The 18,904-nt window shown below is 50.4% G+C and overlaps 1 protein-coding gene across 1 annotated transcript in view; it reads left to right on the top strand.

Moving 5' to 3' along the window:
• LARGE1 (LARGE xylosyl- and glucuronyltransferase 1) overlaps positions 1–18,904 on the top strand; it is a 383,597-nt gene that overhangs the window by 282,424 nt on the left and 82,269 nt on the right. Inside the window, exon 6 of the mRNA XM_056134685.1 lies at positions 10,561–10,665. Coding sequence (XP_055990660.1) covers positions 10,561–10,665 — 105 coding nt within the window. The remainder of the gene's footprint in view (positions 1–10,560; positions 10,666–18,904) is intronic.

The raw sequence follows: 18,904 nt of genomic DNA, 5'->3' as shown, positions 1-18,904 counted from the left end.
ATAATAATAATAATAATAATAAAATAGTAACTTTGACCTTGGAATCATAGTCAGATCCTGTTCCAGAATTTGCTATTAACTGTGCCAAACTGGTAATTGTGGGACCAAGAGACAGTACAGTGGGTAAGGGGCTTGCTTTGCATGTGGCTAACGTGGGCTCAGTTCCCAGAACCCCAGATGGTTCCCTCAAGCCCTGTGAGGGGTCATCCCTGCCCACAAAACTCAGATTGCTAGATGCATGCCACCTCTGAACCTCCAATTTCTCTCCTGTAAGTGGGAATAATTATCCTGACTGTATGAGGTTATTTGTGGGGCTGAAGTCTCGCTAGCTCACTGCCCGTTAGGGATTAAGTACATGTTAGTTGTCCCTGACAAGTTTCAGGACTCAGCCCAACATACCCCCCGCAGCAGGTAAGACCCCGCTCCACCCCAGAAGAGTCAGCCCTGACAGCAGAAAACCCCCAGAACTCAACCGCCGCCACATTCATGGCCACTCTCCAAACAATCAGACAAGCCTCACATGTGAGTGAATCTATTCCTAGACATCCCATACTTTATACCACTGATGTACCAAGCATAGCACACACATCTGATGGGTGTAAAGTAGAAGGCAACCAATCTTAGGGGGATATATATATATATATATATATATATATATATATATATATATATATATACACACACACACACAAGGCTCCACCTTTAACAACATGTTACTAATCTCTTATAGCAGAGCTTAAGGGCTCCTGGGTTAAATACAACCATCTTCACACACTTTCCTCTAATAAACCTTTCTTGGATCATTTTTAGTGGATTATTCATAAAAAGCAATACAACATAAATTATTTTGGTTCTGCTTTGGGAGCAGGGTTTGGGGTTCAGGATGGAAACATCCATAATATGGTGGTGGGAAGGTGTAACGGTGGTGGAATTGGTGTTTGAATATTAAATGTAATCAAATATTGTGAACAACTTTATAAAAATAAAATTTTAAAAAAAGACCCTCCCCTCACTTGCCCTCTTGAGATTTTTCAGGCTAACCCTCGGTGACTGTTTTTCAGGCCCTTAAGGATATGACCCTGTAGTGAATGTGGACTTAGAGGTGACCAAGATAACCTAGAAGAAAAAGGGTCTGGAACCCCCTTGCCTGACTCATAGGCCTGTTTCCTCTTCTTCCATTTACTCATCATCCAAGCTGAGAATCTGGCCCAGAACATTGCCCTGGGCACTGCACCTTGGTATCCAGGCAGCATCAGGTTTGCCAGTATCTTTGGGGCCTGGGGGATCTTGCAGGAGTTTGTCCAGACGCACAGCGGGGACACAGTTGCTAAATCCCAGTGACTCTGACTTCTCCATGAGTCCTCGGGGTGGGGTTCGAGGCTCTGCTGGGCCACCTGTGCCCGCGTATTACAGCGACTAGAGATCAGTGTTGGGGGCTGGAGCGATAGATAGTCCAGTGAGGAGGGTTTGCCTTGCATGCGGTTGACCCTAGTTCAATCCCTGGCATCCCATAGGATCCCCCAAGTACCTCCAGGAGTGATTCCTGAGTGCAGAGCCAGGAGTAACCCCTGAGCATCACTAGGTGTGACCAAAAAAAAAAAAAGATCAGTGTTGATTTCTGGAAGAATCTGCCCCTGGTGGATCTGTACCAAACGTTTCCAGCACAGGGATGGGGAGAATCTTTCAGAGCCTGGGGTTGTCCCTCCAGGGTGTGGAGGAAGTCAGGGACCAACATCATCACCCGGGGAGAATCCACCAAGTGAAGGATGAGGGCAGGCAGTCTGAGGAAGCAGTGGGAGCCCAAGCATGGCCGTTAGAATGCTCGGCTGTGGATTTGACGTGGAGAAAGATTGGGTAAGCTAATGCTGAGGACCCCTGGAGATGCCCACAGAACCCAAACACATGATACCACCCTGGCAAAGTGTAGACTCTTCCTCCATTGCTCACTAGCTGAACATAGATCTGGGTTCGAATTCCTGCCCTTCTTCTCCACCAGCTCCCCGCACGGACTCCCAACCCCGCCACTACTGGGGTCCACGATCTGACTGTGGCTGTCACGATTTGTCTTGGCTGTCCCACGGGGGCTGTGTATGCTTTGGCAGACCGTTCAACTGCCAGCAGGACCCTTATCAGAATGCACAGGACCACCTGGCTGAGTTTCAGAGACCAGAGGTCAGACGTGAATGGCCGCCCACTGCGTGATTGGGATTCTGTGGATGAGCCTTTCCAGAAAAGCCTGCACTGCAGTGATGGGAAAGAAAATGAAAGGTTAGGGACTTGAAGGCCTGATGGAAAGAGAAAGAAGCATTTAGAACAGTGATGTTGCCACTACAGGCTTGCCAGGAAACGAGGACGTGGAGAGATCACGCTTGGGTTTTTTTTTTTTTTAATTGAATGACCGTGAGATACGGTTACAAGCTTTCATGTTTGGGTTACAATCACACAATGATCAAACACTCATCCCTCCACCAGTGCACATTCTCCACCACCAGTATCCCTGGTATACCCCCCTTTCCCACCCTCCCCCTGCCTCCATGGGCGGACAATATTCCCCATACTCTCTCTCTCTCTACTTTTGGGCATCATGGTTTGCAATACAGATACTGAGAGGCTATCATGTTTGGTCCTTTATCTACTTTCAGCACACATCTCCCATCCCAACCGATTTATCCAACCATCATTTTCTTAGTGATCCCTTCCCTATTCCAACTGCCTTCTTCCACCCCCACCCCCCACCCCCCCGCCCGGCTCATGAGGCAGGCTTCAAACTATGGAGCAGAGATTGCTCTTGGAAGGAGAGGGGCCTTCCTCAGCAATGCCCAGGGCATCTGGGGGCCACTCCAGGCCGTACTTGGATGTACAGCTCAGACAGTATGATGCTCAGACCTGGCAATGCAACCCCACTGGGAATCATGGTTTTGGGGGACCACACAGGGCCAGGGGTTGAACTTGGGGTCTCTTGTAGCAAAGCCTTAGAGTTCCAATCCCAATTCTGGGTCAGTCTAAGGATTTGTTTTCATCGGATACTTTCTGTTCCCCTGCTTGCTTCGTTGCTCTGTATCCCAGATGTGAGTGAGATGGCCCAATATTTGTCTTCCTCCTTCCTATTTATCTGACTTAGTGGGGATCCCCCTCCAATTTCACCCATATTGTGATGAAAGGCAAGGCCTGCTCTTTGCTTAGAGATGAGTGCTGGTCCATGTGGGTATATGGAGTCCCAGTCTTTGGAGCTGTCTCGTAGGACCTACCCATTATTTTTTTTTAATTTTTTTATTTTATAAGTTGCTGGAGCAATAGCACAGAGGGTAAGGCATTTGCTTTGCACGCGGCCGACCAGGCCGATCCAGGTTCAATTCCTCCACCACTCTTGGAAAGCCCAGAAAGCTACCAAGAGTATCTCACCTGCACAGCAAAGCCTGGCAAGCTACCTGTGACATATTTGATATGCCAAACACAGTAACAACAAGTCTCACAATGGAGATATATTACTGGACCCGCTCCAGCAAATCGATGAACAACGGGAGGACAGTGCAGTGCTTTTATAATTTAGTTCACAATAAACAAACAAAACACTGTCCTCCCGTTGTTCATCGATTTGCTCGAGCGGGCCCAGTAACGTCTCCATTGTGAGACTTCTTGTTACTGTGTTTGGCATACTGAATACTCTCGGTAGCTTGCCAGGCTTACATTTAATATTCAAACACCAATCCCACCACCATGACACCTTCCCACCACCAAATTCGGGATGTTTCCATCCCAAGCCCCAAGCCCTGTCCCAAAACACAACCGAAAGAATATATTTTGTATTGTCTGTTAGAAAGAACTGCTGAACATGTTTACAACAAAGTTTTCATATAGGAAACAGTGTGAAGATTGTTCTAATTTGGCAGGAGCCGTTAAGACATTCTATAGGATATCACTAACATGTTGTTAGAGTTTGGATGATGTGAACTTTGGTCTATATAGCTGAAAAAAATATATATAAGCATGTATACATATTTCCCTCTATGATTTGTTGCCTACTGTCTGAACCCCATCATATAGGGTGTGGTAATTATGGAGAATGGGTTGGGAGTGTCTTATGATGTGTCCAGGAATACATTCACGCGTACATGACGCTTGACCCGAGCATGTGGGGAGCAGCCTTGAGTATGGCGGTGGTTTGGTAGTGAAGGTTGGCTGCCAGAGCTGGGTCCCTTGTGGTGGGGAGGGCTCTCACCCTCCCTCCTCTGCCCCTCCCCCCCCAGTGAATCAGCCTGGCACAGAGTCCAGTGTCACGGCTTTTGGGGCCTCACGTTAGGCTCGGGCCTACCCACTCTTGAGGGTCCCTTTGCCACCACTTTCCCGTATCCTGATTGGAGACTCCGTTGCTGATATTCCAGCAATACTTGCCATCCAGTGAGAGACAACGTCTCTCCATAGCATCCTCAAGCCCAGGAGATCTGGGTTACGAGAGCAGCAGAATCCACAGCCCTGTCTCGTGTGGTCCATCTCCTGGGCACACCGTGAGGAAGGTCAGCCTGAGGCATCTTCCAGGGCCACCATGGGTGTCGCCCTCCACCTGAGCAGGTCATCCACATGCCTCAGAGATACCTGATGAGGAACTGTGAGGCGAGAACCCGCCTCTTCTCTCTCCCCTCCTCTCCAGGCACCTGAAAACTGAGTGGGTCAGTTCTCCATGAAAGGGAAAAGCAAAAGCCTGGATTTCTCACCCACAGTCGGTTCTCCTGCAAAACACGAGCCCCTACAAGTATCACTGGGTGCAGCTCTAAGGACCCCAAGCACTGGGTACCCCCAAATGTCATGGGGGGCAGCCCTGGAGGCATCCACGCATCACTGGCTGTCTACCCTGGAGGCCTCCACCAGGATTCCAGCACTTCATGGCCTTGGGCAGCCTCAAACTGTCTCAGTCACCACTTCCAGAACCTTCCAGGGCTTCTTCCCAGGGAGGCAGCTCTCCCACACCTTGACGCAACCCCCAGTGACTTCCAGTCTTGCTTTACAATAAGTAGCATCCGTCTTGCTTTTGTCTTCAGCATTCAGCCTCAGTTTCCCTTCTGGAACCCAAGTCCTGTTCCTCCTCCTCCTCCTCCTCCTCCTCCTCCTCCTCCTCCTCCTCCTCCTCCTCTCCTCCTCCTCCTCCTCCTCTTCCTCCTCCTCCTCCTTCTCCTTGGAGGGGGTCATCTCAGAGGTACAGGTCAGGAAGGGCGTGTGACTTTCCCCCTTTTAGGACGATCTGAGCATGCAGTTAATGCGAGGGTGTGTGCTTTATGAAGAAGAAACAGAGCGATTGATTTGAAGAATCTTTGGAGTATTTTTTTTGTTTTGTTGTTGTTGTTATTGTTTGTTTTTTTTTTTATTGATTCACTGTGAGGTACAGTAGCAAAACTTTCATGTTTGAGCTTCGATCATACAGTCATCAAACACCCATCCCTTCACCAGTGCCCCTTTTCCACCACCCAAATCCCCAGTATCCCACCACCCCTTCCACGCCTCCCCCCACCTGTGTGGCAGGCAATTTTCACAATACTCTCTATCTCTACTTTAGTTACCTTCGATTATTCCGAGAGGAGTCCCACCACCCCTCGTACCTGCCCAAAAGGCAATGCTAGACTATCTGTTTTGTATTACTTGTTATGGATACAGTATAATGTAATTTTAATAAAAATTAGGGTCTGAAGAAATCGCTGCAGTAAGTTGCTCGGGTCGGAGATTTGTTTGTGTGTCTCTGGATCATGGCTGTGCGGGAGCTTAAGTAGCCGGTGGCCGGATGTGGCATCATCTCGGAGTCATATTGGGGTCGGGGTGGGCGGCAGGGGGGAGGAGAGACTCTTTGGTTTTTATTTCATTTTTGTTGTTGTCGTCACGGTAAAAAGAGGAAATACACAGGTCTGTCAGAGTGCAAATAGTTTTATGTTTAAGGGGTAATATTTCTCTACCACACCCGGCTCCAAAGTGCCAGTATTCTCTCTACCACTGTCCACTGAACCCTTTCAGCCCCCACCAGTCCCCTTGGGAATCCCAGTTCTGGGGTCAGTCTGAGGGCTTGTTTTCATCGGACACCTTCTGTTCCCCTGCTTCCGTTACTCTGTATCCCAGATTTGAGCGGGGATCAGCCAATGTTTGTCTTCCTCCTTCTTACTTATCTGACTTAGTGGGACCCCCCCCCACCTCCTCCAGTTCCACCCATATTGTGGCAGAAAGGCAAAACTTGATCTTTGCTTAGAGCTGAGTGCTGGTCCACGTTGGTATGGAGTCCAGCTCCTTGATCCACAAGCTGGCCATCGGGGCACCAGGGGTGTTTGCGCATCTTGACTTTTGTAAATAGCACTGCGATGTACACAGATGTGCTTCTTCCTTTTGCAAGTGGATGTTTCTCTGTTCTTGAGAGAAATGAACCCCGGGAGTGGAACAGATGGCTTGTACGGTTGTTCTGCTTTTCATTTCTTTTGAAAAACCACCACGCCATTTTCCACAGAGACTGGGCCAATTTGCATTCCCTCCAGCAGGGAATATGGGATCCGGAAGGACCTTTCCTGTAAGGTCCACAGACTCTGTCTCAAGGACAAGTCACGTAAACTCAGGATAGGGAAGCCCACTTCAGCATTCTTCTGAAGGTCTGGGAAATAGATACTTTGCCATCCCATAAGGGAGGAAAGTGAGGTGCTCCCAGTTCACTGCATTCACGGACCGAGTGCGAAAGAGTGAGAATTGAATCCTGCTGAGAATGACATTCAAGTTTAAGGAAAGGAAGAGGAGATGGACTTGAAGAAACCGAGACACCGAATAAAGACTTGAGTACGGAGTTTGTGGAGGAGCGGGGTCTTCTGCCTGGTGCCGGCAGCGTGTGCTTAAACACCTCACACTCTTGATCTCTGGGCTTCTCCAGAACAGGCAGGAGATTCTAGAGTAATCACTAAACTTCCTGGTAATCACTTGGAAGCTCAGATCGGCTGCAGTGATCCCGGAGTGCATTTAGCTGGAACTGAATTGAGGAAACGGCAGAGAACTAGGAAAACAGGCACATTGAATAAAGTCCTTTTCCACCCCTTCAGGGTTATGTAAATACACTTTTTGTGTTTCATCTTCTTGGGAGATGTTTTTATTATTCTACACACACACCGGCTGAGGGCACCTGGGGCGTGGAGCAGTTCTTTCAGGTTGTTCGGTAAATGGGAATGCGATACTGTGTGTTTCCCTTATTATAGCTATCCTGCACTCACACATGCATAAGAATGTTACTATTCAAGGTTTTTCTTTTCTAAACTAGCTTATTAGAATAAACAGGAGGTTGAGAGGGCATTGTTGCCTTCCCTGCTGCTACTCAGGATAGCCCCTGGCTTTAACACTTCTTATTCACTCGCTGATATAATCACAGCTCTTTGGGTGTTAGCAGAAGTCATCTCTCTGCGCACCCAGGGGCTTTCCTGGGAGTGGAGGAGAAGGATGCAGTGGTGAAAGTACTTTTGATCAGAGCTAGATCTCATAGTTCCTGGGCTTTTAAATCACAGAGGTTAACTAATAATACACATCCTCCTCCAACCCCATATAGACAGTTAAGCAGTTCCATATCCTATCGGCTGGCATGGGAGGTCTGAGATAATAGTTATTTTTAATGAATTTATTCATCCATTCATTTTTACATCCATTATCTACTCACCTCTCTTCATCAATGTTTTTAAAACATTTTCTTTCTCTTTTTTTGTAAAATGGAATTCCTTTTATTGAATCACTATGAGATACACAGTTACAAAGCTGTTCATGATTTCAGCCAGACAATATTCCAACACCTATGCCTCCCTGACCACCAATGTCCCCAGCTTCCTTCCTGCCCCCCACCCCAGTCTTCCTTCTATGGCTTCCTCTTTCCTTCTCTCCTCTCTCCTGTCTCTCTGTCTCTGTCTCTCTCTCCTCTGTCTCTGCCTCTGTCTCTGTCTCTCTCTCCCACTCTCTCTCCTCTTAGGCATTATGGCTTGCAATACAGGTACTGACAGATCAAGTTCCTTTTTTTTCTTCTTTTATATTTTGGATCACACTTGGCAATGCACAGGGGTTACTCCTGGCTCTGCACTCAGGAATTACCTCTGGCAGTGCTCAGGGGACCGTGTGGGATGCTGGGAATCGAACCTGGGTCGGCTGACTGCAAGGCAAACGTCCTACTTGCTGTGCTATTGCTCTAGCCTCTAGAGCACTACTTTCAGCACTCTTCATCTATGTTTATCCGTCCATCATCTATCTGTTCATCCATTCATCCATCCATCCACCCATCTATCCATCATTTATTCATCCCTCCATTCATAACATCCATTAATCCGTCATCCGTCCGTCTTTTATCCATCAGTCATCTATGTGTTCATCTGTTTGTCCTTCAGTTCATCTCTTCATCCATCTACACATTCACCGGTCATCACTCTCCTGGGCCCCAGGAGTCTTAAGACTATTCACCAAGGAAACATAATCATCACATCAAAAGTTTCAAACAAATTCTACAGCTGGGTGGGTAGAATCGAATGCCCAGGAACCCTCTGCCTCAGGAGAGGTGATCAGTAGAATCGGCTGAAGTCATCTCAGAATGAGACTGATGAGGGAGGGTGGAGTGAGCATGGGTGGATAGAACAGTGGTAGGGATACTTTTTTTTTTTTAGTTTCTGATTCACACCTAGTGGTGCTCAAGGCTACTCCCTACTCCTTGCTTGAGGTCGGCTGATATTAAACTGAATCAGCATCTAGGCTGAGGATGACTCAAGCCAACAAAAAGAAGGAAGGAGGAGATGGCTTAGACTGTAGATAACTGATTCAGGCAGATAGGGCTGAAATAGCAGATTAAAGAATCCTGCATTGGGCTGGAGCTAGAGTGCAGCAGGGGTGGTATTCTCCTTGCCTGCGGCTGACCCGGATTCAATCCCCTGCATCTCCGATGGTCCCCCAAGCCTGCCAGGAGTGACCCCTGAAGGCAGAGCCAGCTGTACCCCAACATACGTCACTTCTAAGCAAAGAACCAGAGTAACCCCTGAGCACTGCTACGTTTGGCCCCAAATCTAAAAAGGCCCTCCCGTTGATCGTCGATTTGCTCGAGCGGGCCCAGTAACGTCTCCATTGGAGACTTTGTTGTTACTGTGTCTGGCATATCGAATACTCTCGGTAGCTTGCCGGGCTCTCCGAGAGGGGCGGAGGAATCGAACTCGGGTCGGCCATGTTGGCCGCCTGTAAGGCGAACGCCCTACCCGCTGTGCTATCGCTCCAGCCCCAAATCAAAAACAAATAAAAAGAATCCTGTGTATAACAGTGAGAGCAAAACCCTTCACAATGGATTATAAAACTGAGAATACCAGGTTGGGGGTTACAGGGAGAAATAAAGAGTTGGACTGAAAGTAACATTATGACATTGGGGTAGGTGGGGGCTCTTGGGCATTTTGGTGGTGACAAGGTGAGGTAAGCATGGGCACCGAAGCCGTAATTGTCTACAATATTGTAAACAGAGGAACTAAAGCGTAATAATACAACTTTTTAAGAAACAGCAGTGGAGGGTCATGTGCAATTTTGGTGGTGATGCAGTGACATTGTAAATCAAACTAAAATCTTTAACCGTGGTACCAAAGCTATAAAATTCTTTGATAAAATAAATAAAAATAAATCAGGGTCTATTGAGCTGGAGCGATAGCACAGTGGGTAGGGCATTTGCCTTGCATGCAGCCAACATGGCTGACCCGAGTTCAATTCCTCCAGCCCTCTAGGAGAGCCCGGCAAGCTACCGAGAGTATCTCGCCCGCACAGGAAAGCCTGGCAAGCTACCCACGACGTATTCGATATGCCAAACACAGTAACAAGTCTCATGATGGAGACGTTACTGGGCCCGCTCGAGCAAATCGATGAACAACGGGAGGACAGTGACAGTGACAGGGTCTATTTAAAAAAAAAAAAAAAGCTCTCCTTGGGCCAAGGAAATAGTTACATGGGCTGAATCTGTTTTGCACAAATGGAGCTTGGGTTCCATCCTGACACCCTATAGTCCTCCGTGAACTCCCAGGAGGAACCAATCTCCAAACAGAACTGGAAATAGTCCCAGAGCGCTACTGGGTATGGCTACTCTCCAGCTTCCCCTTCCCCAAAGGACTCATGTTCGTAGTGTGAGACTTCACGATTGTAGCACTGTAGCACTGTCATCCCGTTGTTCATCAATTTGCTGGAGCAGGCACCAGTGTTGTCTCCATTGTGAGACTTTGTTGGTACTGTTTTTGGCATATTGAATACACCATGGGGAGCTTGCCAGGCTCTGCCATGTGGGTGGGATAGTCTCGGTAGCTTGCCCGGCTCTCCGAGAAGGAGGAAGGAATCGAACCCGGGTCGGCTGTATGCAAGGCAAACGCCCTACCCGCTGTGCTATCGCTCCAGCCTGAGACTTCACCACATTGATGCCAGTTAGCACGTCCTTCAAAGCCGGCCCCTGAGAAGCACTCGCAGTGACCACAGCCTCTAGGAGAAGAGTGTGTGTCCTGGGCCCGCATCCACAGACCCACGTGATGTGACTTGGCATTTGAACTTGACATTCTCTGTCCACAGGGCAGCAGGTCCTGGGCCTGGTGGAGAATCAGAGTGACTGGTACCTGGGCAACCTATGGAAAAACCACCGCCCCTGGCCCGCTCTCGGACGGGGCTACAACACAGGTAAGGGTTGGTTGGTTTGTCTTCTGGGACTGGGTTGGCATTCAGTGGGCAGTGCAGGTCAGAAGCGGTGGCCTTCCAGTTTTGGGAGCTGTGACTGCAGACCTAGCAGCTCTGATGCTTTGGCGGCCTGTGGCCAGCTCGTCAAGCCCTTGTCCTAAGAGACCCCGAGTCCTGGATCCCAGGGGCGTCCCACTGACCTTTCAGGGCCTCAACAGACACCTTCAACCTAATGCTTCCTGTCCTAACGTGGGAGCAATGGCGTCACCTCTGTCCATTTTCAGCCTGAACTCCGAGTTCCCTGCGGAAGTTCGGGATTCAGAGCACATTCCCGCTCACTCGTGCTCCGTTTCCATGACCTGATTCCTCCCGGTATCTCATTGACTGACGTGGCATTTCTCAACTTGCTGGTAGGGGTGAGGGTGAGGGGGGTGTTGTAGATATAGCAAGCTCCTCACCCAGATTATCCCAAGAGGACCACGGGTGCAAAACACATCCATAGGGACCCTGAGTACGAGACTGGGGCCCATCCGGTAGGACAAGGAGGTCATGGGAAGGAAGCCAGGGTGGAAGGAGGCCTCGATGGGAGAGAGGTTGAGAGGTTGAGAGCGTGTCCGTGAGGATTTATGGGCTGTCCTCTCCCACGGTGGGGCTTGGGGGACAGTTGTTTTTAGTCTTGGGTTGTGCTGCCTTTCTGTAGGTGAGCCCACCGCACCTGTTGCTGCTGGTGGAAGCAGTCGGTTCTGCTGTAGGGAGCTTCCCTCCCCCAATCCCAGCATCTCCTAAACCAGCCCCTCCACCACCCCCACCCCAGGACGTCCAATAAAGCTTCACCTTGAGCCTTCAGCATGGTACTAGGCAGCGGGTGGGAGGACCTGGGGTGGGAGCACAGTTTGTTCAGACTTGTGGGCTTGGCCAAGCTCCTTGTGCCTCCACCCCTCCTGCTCTTGGAGCATGAGGTAGGAGCAGCCCAGGTGTGTAAGGACAAACGGAACTGGATGAGCCTGAGACATCTGTAAGAACTTTGCAAGTGGCATCCACACCATATGCATTTTTTTCTTTACTTTTGCTTTTGGGCCACGTCTGGTGATGGTCAGGGGTTCTTCCTGGCTCTGCACCCAGAAATCGCTCCTGGCAGTGCTCTGGGGAGATCCTATGGGATGTTGGGGTTCGAACCTGGGTTGGACATGTACAAGGCAAGCTCCCTCCCCCCCGCACAATTGCTGCATGCATTTTCCCCACCATGCATTCTACTCGAGGTTGAAGTCCTCCTGTTTGAAAGACATCTGTTCAGCTTCCAAACCCAGGGCTCGAAAGGAACCAGGACACTCTCCCCCCTTCTCTTCCAGATATAAGGCGGAAACCTGGCAGCTGTTCATCCCTTAGCTCTCCATGTTCTTTGAGGGCAGACAGGAGGGGGTTGGGGTTGGGGTAGGGAGGGTGGATGGGATGAACTAATGTTAGTTCAGCCCTCATCTGCCCATGTTTGACTTCGAGCATGCCCAGAAAAATGCCCAAGATGGGTGAGTGAGAAGACAGTCTTCAAGCCCTGACTGCTCCAATGATGCTTCTCTTCCCAGTGGGGGAGAAACTTGGCTGTTAGGCACCGGTGTTCCATCCTAGACCTGGGATTCTCTTGGTAAACAGTTGGCTGAGTGAGTTAAAGGAGTCCTGGCCTCCCTCCCTTCTGCCCTGTTCCCCAGAGAGGAGGGGATCCCCCTCCTCCTCGGTTTACTCATGGCCAGAGTTTAAAAGACTGTTGGTGGGTTTGGAAGGTTTCACCCCGAGTCTAGATTTGTTCTAGAGGCAGGAACTGGATGTCAGAGCACTGGTCCCCGGGCTTGGAACCCTCCTTACCTCCCCCTACACACACATACACACACACACACATACACACTCACACATACACACACGCACACACGCATGCGTGCAAATACGTTACAAATAGTCACTGGTCCCGGGGAGCACTGTGGTGAGAGTTCTGTGCCAGTGGTGTGAGGGAGTTGGAGGATGCCCACCCAGGAGACGTGGGTGAAGGTTCAGAGTCTGGAGGGCTGGAGGTGGAAGTAAGGAGGGGTGCAGCTCCAGGCCAGCAGGATGGCCCTGGGGTAGGCAGGGGATGGGGGACCACAGAGTCTGGCCAGGGGGCAGTGCTTTGGTTCTGCTTGTGAGTCTCCGCAGAGAGAAGAGAGAAACCCAGTCCTCCCCCCTGCCCATGTCCTGGAACCCACAGGGGCATGCTGCAGGTGACTTATGTGACATGGGGAAGGAAGAGAGAGAAGGGAGCTTATCGCTTCCCTCTCTGCCAAGGGAGAGCCTGAGGGAAATCTAGGACTGATGGAATTTTGCAACGAGCCCCTGCACACACAGTACAGAGCTCATGCCGCCCCAGCCCCATGAGACAGCCGGCACACTGCACCGGAAGTCCATGTTTTTTTCTGCACGGCGTGGGAAATAATACCTGTCACTTGAGTGAGTCCCCCTACTCGAAGGCTCAGAAAGAGAGTGAGGAATTGCTCTTTGCAGGAAAGTCGGTTCCTAAATTTTATGCAAGCTTTTCAAGTCCGTCGCCTTGCCCGTGCAGTAAAAGAGTTTCAGGAGAACAAACGTGAAGTCAAAAGAGTTTTCTCTGGTGATTCTAAAGGAGGAATCAGAGCACTAAGAGTCCACTCCTCAGGTGGAGATGCAGAGCACACTTAACCTTTGCAGAGCTGCTTTTAGAGGTTTCTAGCTAGAGAAGCTTCCGAGGCTATGGCATTGGCAAGGGGAAGGTCTTGAAACTTTCAGTGGCCTTGAAACTTCATGTCCTTATCACAGTTCTTTCTCTCTGCTGAAGTTTGTCCGCTCCTACACAGGTCCAGCTTCTGCTAAGCCAACACTGATGCCCGTCAGAGTCTTTATCAAGGCCTCAGTTTCCATGTCTACAAAGTGGGACTGAAAATAATGCTTTCAGCTGCTTGAGTGACTCCTTCAAATCCCATCTTGGTTTTATTACGTTCCGAGCACTCATTGCCAGGGGGGACCCCCTGTCAACCTGTCTGCATCGGGCTCAGGGTCCAAACACCCCACTTTCCTTCACAACATGTGCTCCAGAGACGCCTTGGTTGGGGCGCAGTGACGGGGGGACGCGACTGTCCTTGGTCTGCAAACGAGAGTGCCAGTCCCCACTCCCAATGCCCACAGGATTCGGGGCAGGGAGCCAGCCTCACCAGCATGAAACACTCAGTCACTTCTGTCCATTTCCTGTTCGGCACATGGTAGCACTGTCTGCCCATTGTTCATCGATTTGCTCGAGCGGGCCCAGTTATGTCTCCATTGTAAGACTTGTTATTACTGTGTTTGGCATATCAAATACGTCATGGGTAGTGTTAGGATGCGGATCGTGATCTCCCTGTAACGACAAAGAGACTCCAGAGACTGCAAATAGCAAGCGAGGTTTATTGTGAGACTGGCTAGTCAGGGTCGAGCCACTTACGCAGACACACAGGTCAGGCAGGATGGGTGAGACCCTGAGCTTCTTCAAAGGGGATCTTATATAGGCCTTCACCGGCTGTTACAGCAGAGCCCCCACATGTCATAGCCAATAGATTTGTAACAACATATACTTTCTTAACCAATCCATTTACAAGTACATCACTCCTTAGCCTATTGATTCAGAGATCAGCATTAACGTACATAAGCATTGTGGCTAGCCGGTGTCTCATAACTCAAACATCTGGTTATCTTCCATGTCTGCCCGGCTCCCTGTGATTTACAGCTCAGGACACCTGCATTCCGGTAGAGATGGGTAAGGGAAGAGTTACTAGTTGACGGGCAGATAAGGAAGAGTGAACAGTGGGTTTACATCCCAATTAAGAAGAGTCAACAGTGGAGACAGAATTTACATATCAGGGCTCTACTAGGGAGGGGGAGGATTTACATCTCAAGGCTTTACTAGGGAGGGGGCAGATAAGGAAGAGTTACTAACAGAGCTTCGCTCTGGAATATCCCTCCGGGTCTCACGGGACCTTACAGGTAGCTTGCTAGGCTTTGCCATGGGGGCGAGGTACTTTTGGTAGCTTGCCGGGCTCTCCAAGAGGGATGGAGGAATCGAACCTGAGTCGGCCATAACTTTAAAAAAAAAAATTAATGTGTTTTCTAGTTTTGTTTGTTCGACTTTATTTTTAAAAATTGAGGGTCACATGTGGCTGTGTTGAAAGCTTACTCCTGGCTCTGTACTCAGAGGTCACTTGCTACGAGTATGGGGCCGGGGAGGGGGGCGCACAGGGCATTTAGGGTAGAGAAGGGACCGTGACGATAATAGTTGGAAATGATCACTCTGGGCAGGAATTGAGTGTTAAAGTAGAGATATACGTGATAACCTTTCAGTATCTGTATTGCAAACCATAATGCCCAAAAGAAGAGGGAGAGAGACAGAGACAGAGATGGGGTAGAAAAGAACCTGCCATAGAGTGATGGGGGGTGAGAGATGCAGGAGGGAAACTGGGACCCTTGGTGATGGGAAATGTGCACTGGTGAAGGGATGGGTGATGGAACATGACCAACTCTATAACTGTATCTCACTGTGATTCAATTAAAAAATAAATAATGTTATTTCAAAGGAGGTCACTCCCTGGGAGGGCCATATGGGGCACCGGGGGGTCAAACCCGGGTTGGCTGCATGCAAGGCAAACACCCTACCCCCTGTACTATCTCTCTGGCACAATGGTATGTGTGCAAACATGCATGCGTGTGTGTGTTTAGGTGTGTGCATGCATGCATATGTGTGCATGTGTGTGTCTGCACTTATGTGCGTGCATGCATGTGTGTGAGTGTGTGCACATGTGTGTGTCTGCGCTTATGTATGTGTGTGCACGTGTGTGTCTGTGCTTATGTGTGAATGTGCATGCATGTGTGTGTGCATGTGTGCATGTGTATGTCTGCACTTATGTGTATATGTGTGTGCATACATGTGTGTGTACACACGCATGTGTCTGTGCTTATGTATGTGTGTGCATGTGTGCTTATGTGTGTATGTGCGTGCATGTGTGTGCTGTGTACATGTGTGTCTGCACTTATGTGTGTATGTGCACGCATGCATGTGTGTGCGCGTGTGTGCATGTCTATGCTTATGTGTGTATGTGCGTGCATGCATGCGTGTGAGTGTGTGCACATGTGTGTGTCTGCGCTTATGTATGTGTGTGCACGTGTGTGTCCGTGCTTATGTGAGTCTGTGCGTGCGTGCGTGTGTGTGCGTGTGTGCATGTGCATGTCTGCCCTTATGTATGTGCGTGCATGCGTGTGTGCTGTGTACACACGTGTGTGTCTGCGCTTATGTATGTGTGTGCATGTGTGTGCATGTGTGTATGTGCGTGCATGCGTGTGTGCTGTGTACACGCGTGTGTGTCTGCGCTTATGTGCGCATGTGTGCATGCGTGTGTGTGTGTGTGTGTGCATGTGTGTGTGTTAAGTGATAGCCAAGCCTCTAGCTGAGATTCAAGTGCATGAGGCTTGCCCTCTGCCAGTGGGCTAAAAGCCAGGAGCTGGGTCATCAGGAGCTGGAACTGCTTTTGAGGCCGGCAGCTCTTTCCTTTACGGAGGCCGCTGGGATGCGTTCACATGCAGAGTTCCACTGGGGCCCCAGAGAGAAGCAGCCGAGGACACCCAGCATCCTGCTCCCTTTCACTGTCTCTATTTCCGTCCTGTCTCTGAGCCGAGCTTCCTCTCCCGACGCAGAGGTTGCGTCCTGTTCAAACGCACCCGTCGGCAAGCCTGGGGCACTGCCACGCTGGGTTCTCTGAAGTACCAGCCAGGCAGCCACGCGCCGGCACCCCACATTGGCCCTGCTGGGGGGCCTGTAATTAATCGGAGCTGCTAACCATCCTCCCAGCTGCCTTCTGAAAAGACAGCAAGCTTTCCTGGCTCCCAGCCTCCTGAGCAAAGAGACTCTTCTAGAAGATCCTCTTCTCTCCAGGCTCGCCAGGGGAGAGAGCGTGTATTTAAGGGTCCCAGGCTGGGACCTTGCTGGGAAGAGAGCCCAGAGGGCGGGAGCACATGCTTTGCTGGAGGGAGCACCAGACTCACCCCCAAGCACCAAGCCAGAAAGCACCTAAGCGTTTCCGCGGGTGGGACCCCCCTCCAAAAATAATCAGAATCTGACCCTTCATGGGAAAGACCATGGTACCCCCAGATGCTGCTCCAAGTCCTTACCGCCTGGCTCAGTGCTCAGAGGTGTTTCCCGAAGGGTGCTTGGGTAACTGTGCAATGCTGGGAATCGAACCCCGGCCTCCGGCATGCAAAAGATACTTACCAGCCCTTTGAGCTCGGGCCCAGAGTCCAGTGACTTTTAAAGAGATGCATAATTGGTTTAGAAAAGATGCAGTGATCAGCCCCTTGCATTCCTTCAGAAACCAACATAAGGAAAAGAACAATTTCCTTCGCACTCTGAGCTCCCCCACCCCAGCCTCCCCCAGGACCACCCTCTGTGTCACCCGTGATTTCTAACACTCGCCCCCACCCTGCCCCGGATCTTATTCCCAGGGTTCCTTTTCCCCACAGTTCCCCCTTGCTCCCCGGAAACAAAATGTATTTCTTGAGCTGGAGGCGGGGGTTGGAAGAGGGGGAATTTCACCCTGCAGAGGTGAGGACCTTAAAAGAAGACTTTCTTAGTTCATCTCCCACCCTTTCCCTTCTTTCCCACCCTACTGAATGCTGGTAGGAGGTCATCCATCGGCTGCCCCCAAAAACTCAGACGGGGGCTAGAGCAATAGCACACCAGGTAGGGCATTTGCCTTGCATGCACCTGACCCAGGTTCAATCTCCAGCATCCCATATGGTTCCCCAAACAGCGCCAGGAGAAATTCCTGAGTGCAGAGCCAGGAGGAATCCCTGAGCATCACTGGGTGTGACCCCAAAAGACCAAAATCAAAAACAAAAAAAAAACCCAAAAGCTCGGACCCGAGTCATTTCTGCATGTTTCCTGTCAGATAAGCCGGATTCCACCCTCCCATCTTCCTTTTCCCAGCGCTGAATGCTCCCCCATGAATCTCAGTGGTGCTACCCCACCCCCCACCCCCCATACAGTACAGGACAGCCTGTAGCTCTGCCCATGCCTGGCTGAGATCAGCCCATTCATTAGCAGTGGCTCAGAGTCCCGAGGGCGCCGCTGGCCCGCTGCCCGCCCAAGTCTCGGCGCCCCCCTTCCCCCGGGGAATCACAGCCGGTGCCCTGGCGAGCAGGGAGCCCCGCTCATGTTATGAATGTGGCATTTCGAATGGATTATCCTGGTGTTTAACGCGCCCAGCAGCCCAGGAGGGAGACAGGCTCCTTGCTGTTCCTGCAGTCTAAGCAGCTCACTCGGGGCCTTTGTACTTGTGTCTGGTGCATTCTCCTCCCCCCCCCACCCCCCACCTCACATCAGTCACAGTGATCCTGCCCGGCCAGGCTCTCAAATCCTTTGGAAGTCTTTGCTTCTCTAGCACCTTCTAAGCACTGCTGCTGGCTGTGGACCACAAACTCTCCCCACAAGGACGGCCTAGGGGCCTTCCCGCTTAATTATCCTGTGATTATCATATCAGAGACTCCCAGTTCAGCCTGTGGACAACTGGCCCCTGCAGGATGCCATTTAACACAGATGAGAAAAGGACAAGGACACACACACACACACACACACACACACACACACACACACCAGCATTTAACCCATCAGTGATGTTATGGAGAACTTGTTTCTATGACTTGACATCTTCCTGTTTGAGCCACATTTCTTTTGTGTTTTTTGGTTTTGATGCCACACCCCGGCGATACTCAGGGGTTCCTCTTGGCTCTGCACTCAGGAATCTCTCCTGGCGGTAGTGCTCAGGGCACCCTATGGGATGCCGAGGATCGAACTCAGGTCAGCCGCGTGCCAGGCCAGTGCCCTCCCCACGAAACTATCTCTCCGGCCCAAGCTGCAGTTTCTGAGAACCTGTTTATGAGGTTAAATTGGGGCTTCCGGTTTGTCTCTCCTCTCCTGTTCACTCACAGGGTCCAGAAGACCTAGAACCCCTCTTTCCAGAGTGGGTTCCAGGACCTAGGGGCACTCCACAAGTATCAGTTGAGCAAGAAAGTTCATGCCCCGGGGCCTCAGCATAGGTAGCACTCCATGGTCGGGGGACATGCCGAACTCTGCCGTTTGGGACCCAAATTTGAACTTCAGCCTCCTGTGACGTCCCCTGAGCAAAGCTGGACATTGCCCTGGAGACCCTTGGCACCATGCCAGTCT

This window comes from Sorex fumeus, unplaced genomic scaffold (assembly GCF_029834395.1).
Source record: "Sorex fumeus unplaced genomic scaffold, SorFum_2.1 ptg000101l, whole genome shotgun sequence".
NCBI classification, from domain to species: Eukaryota; Metazoa; Chordata; class Mammalia; order Eulipotyphla; family Soricidae; genus Sorex; species Sorex fumeus.
Note: the sequence above shows the minus strand (reverse complement) of the source record. Positions and strands in the feature narration are given on the sequence as shown.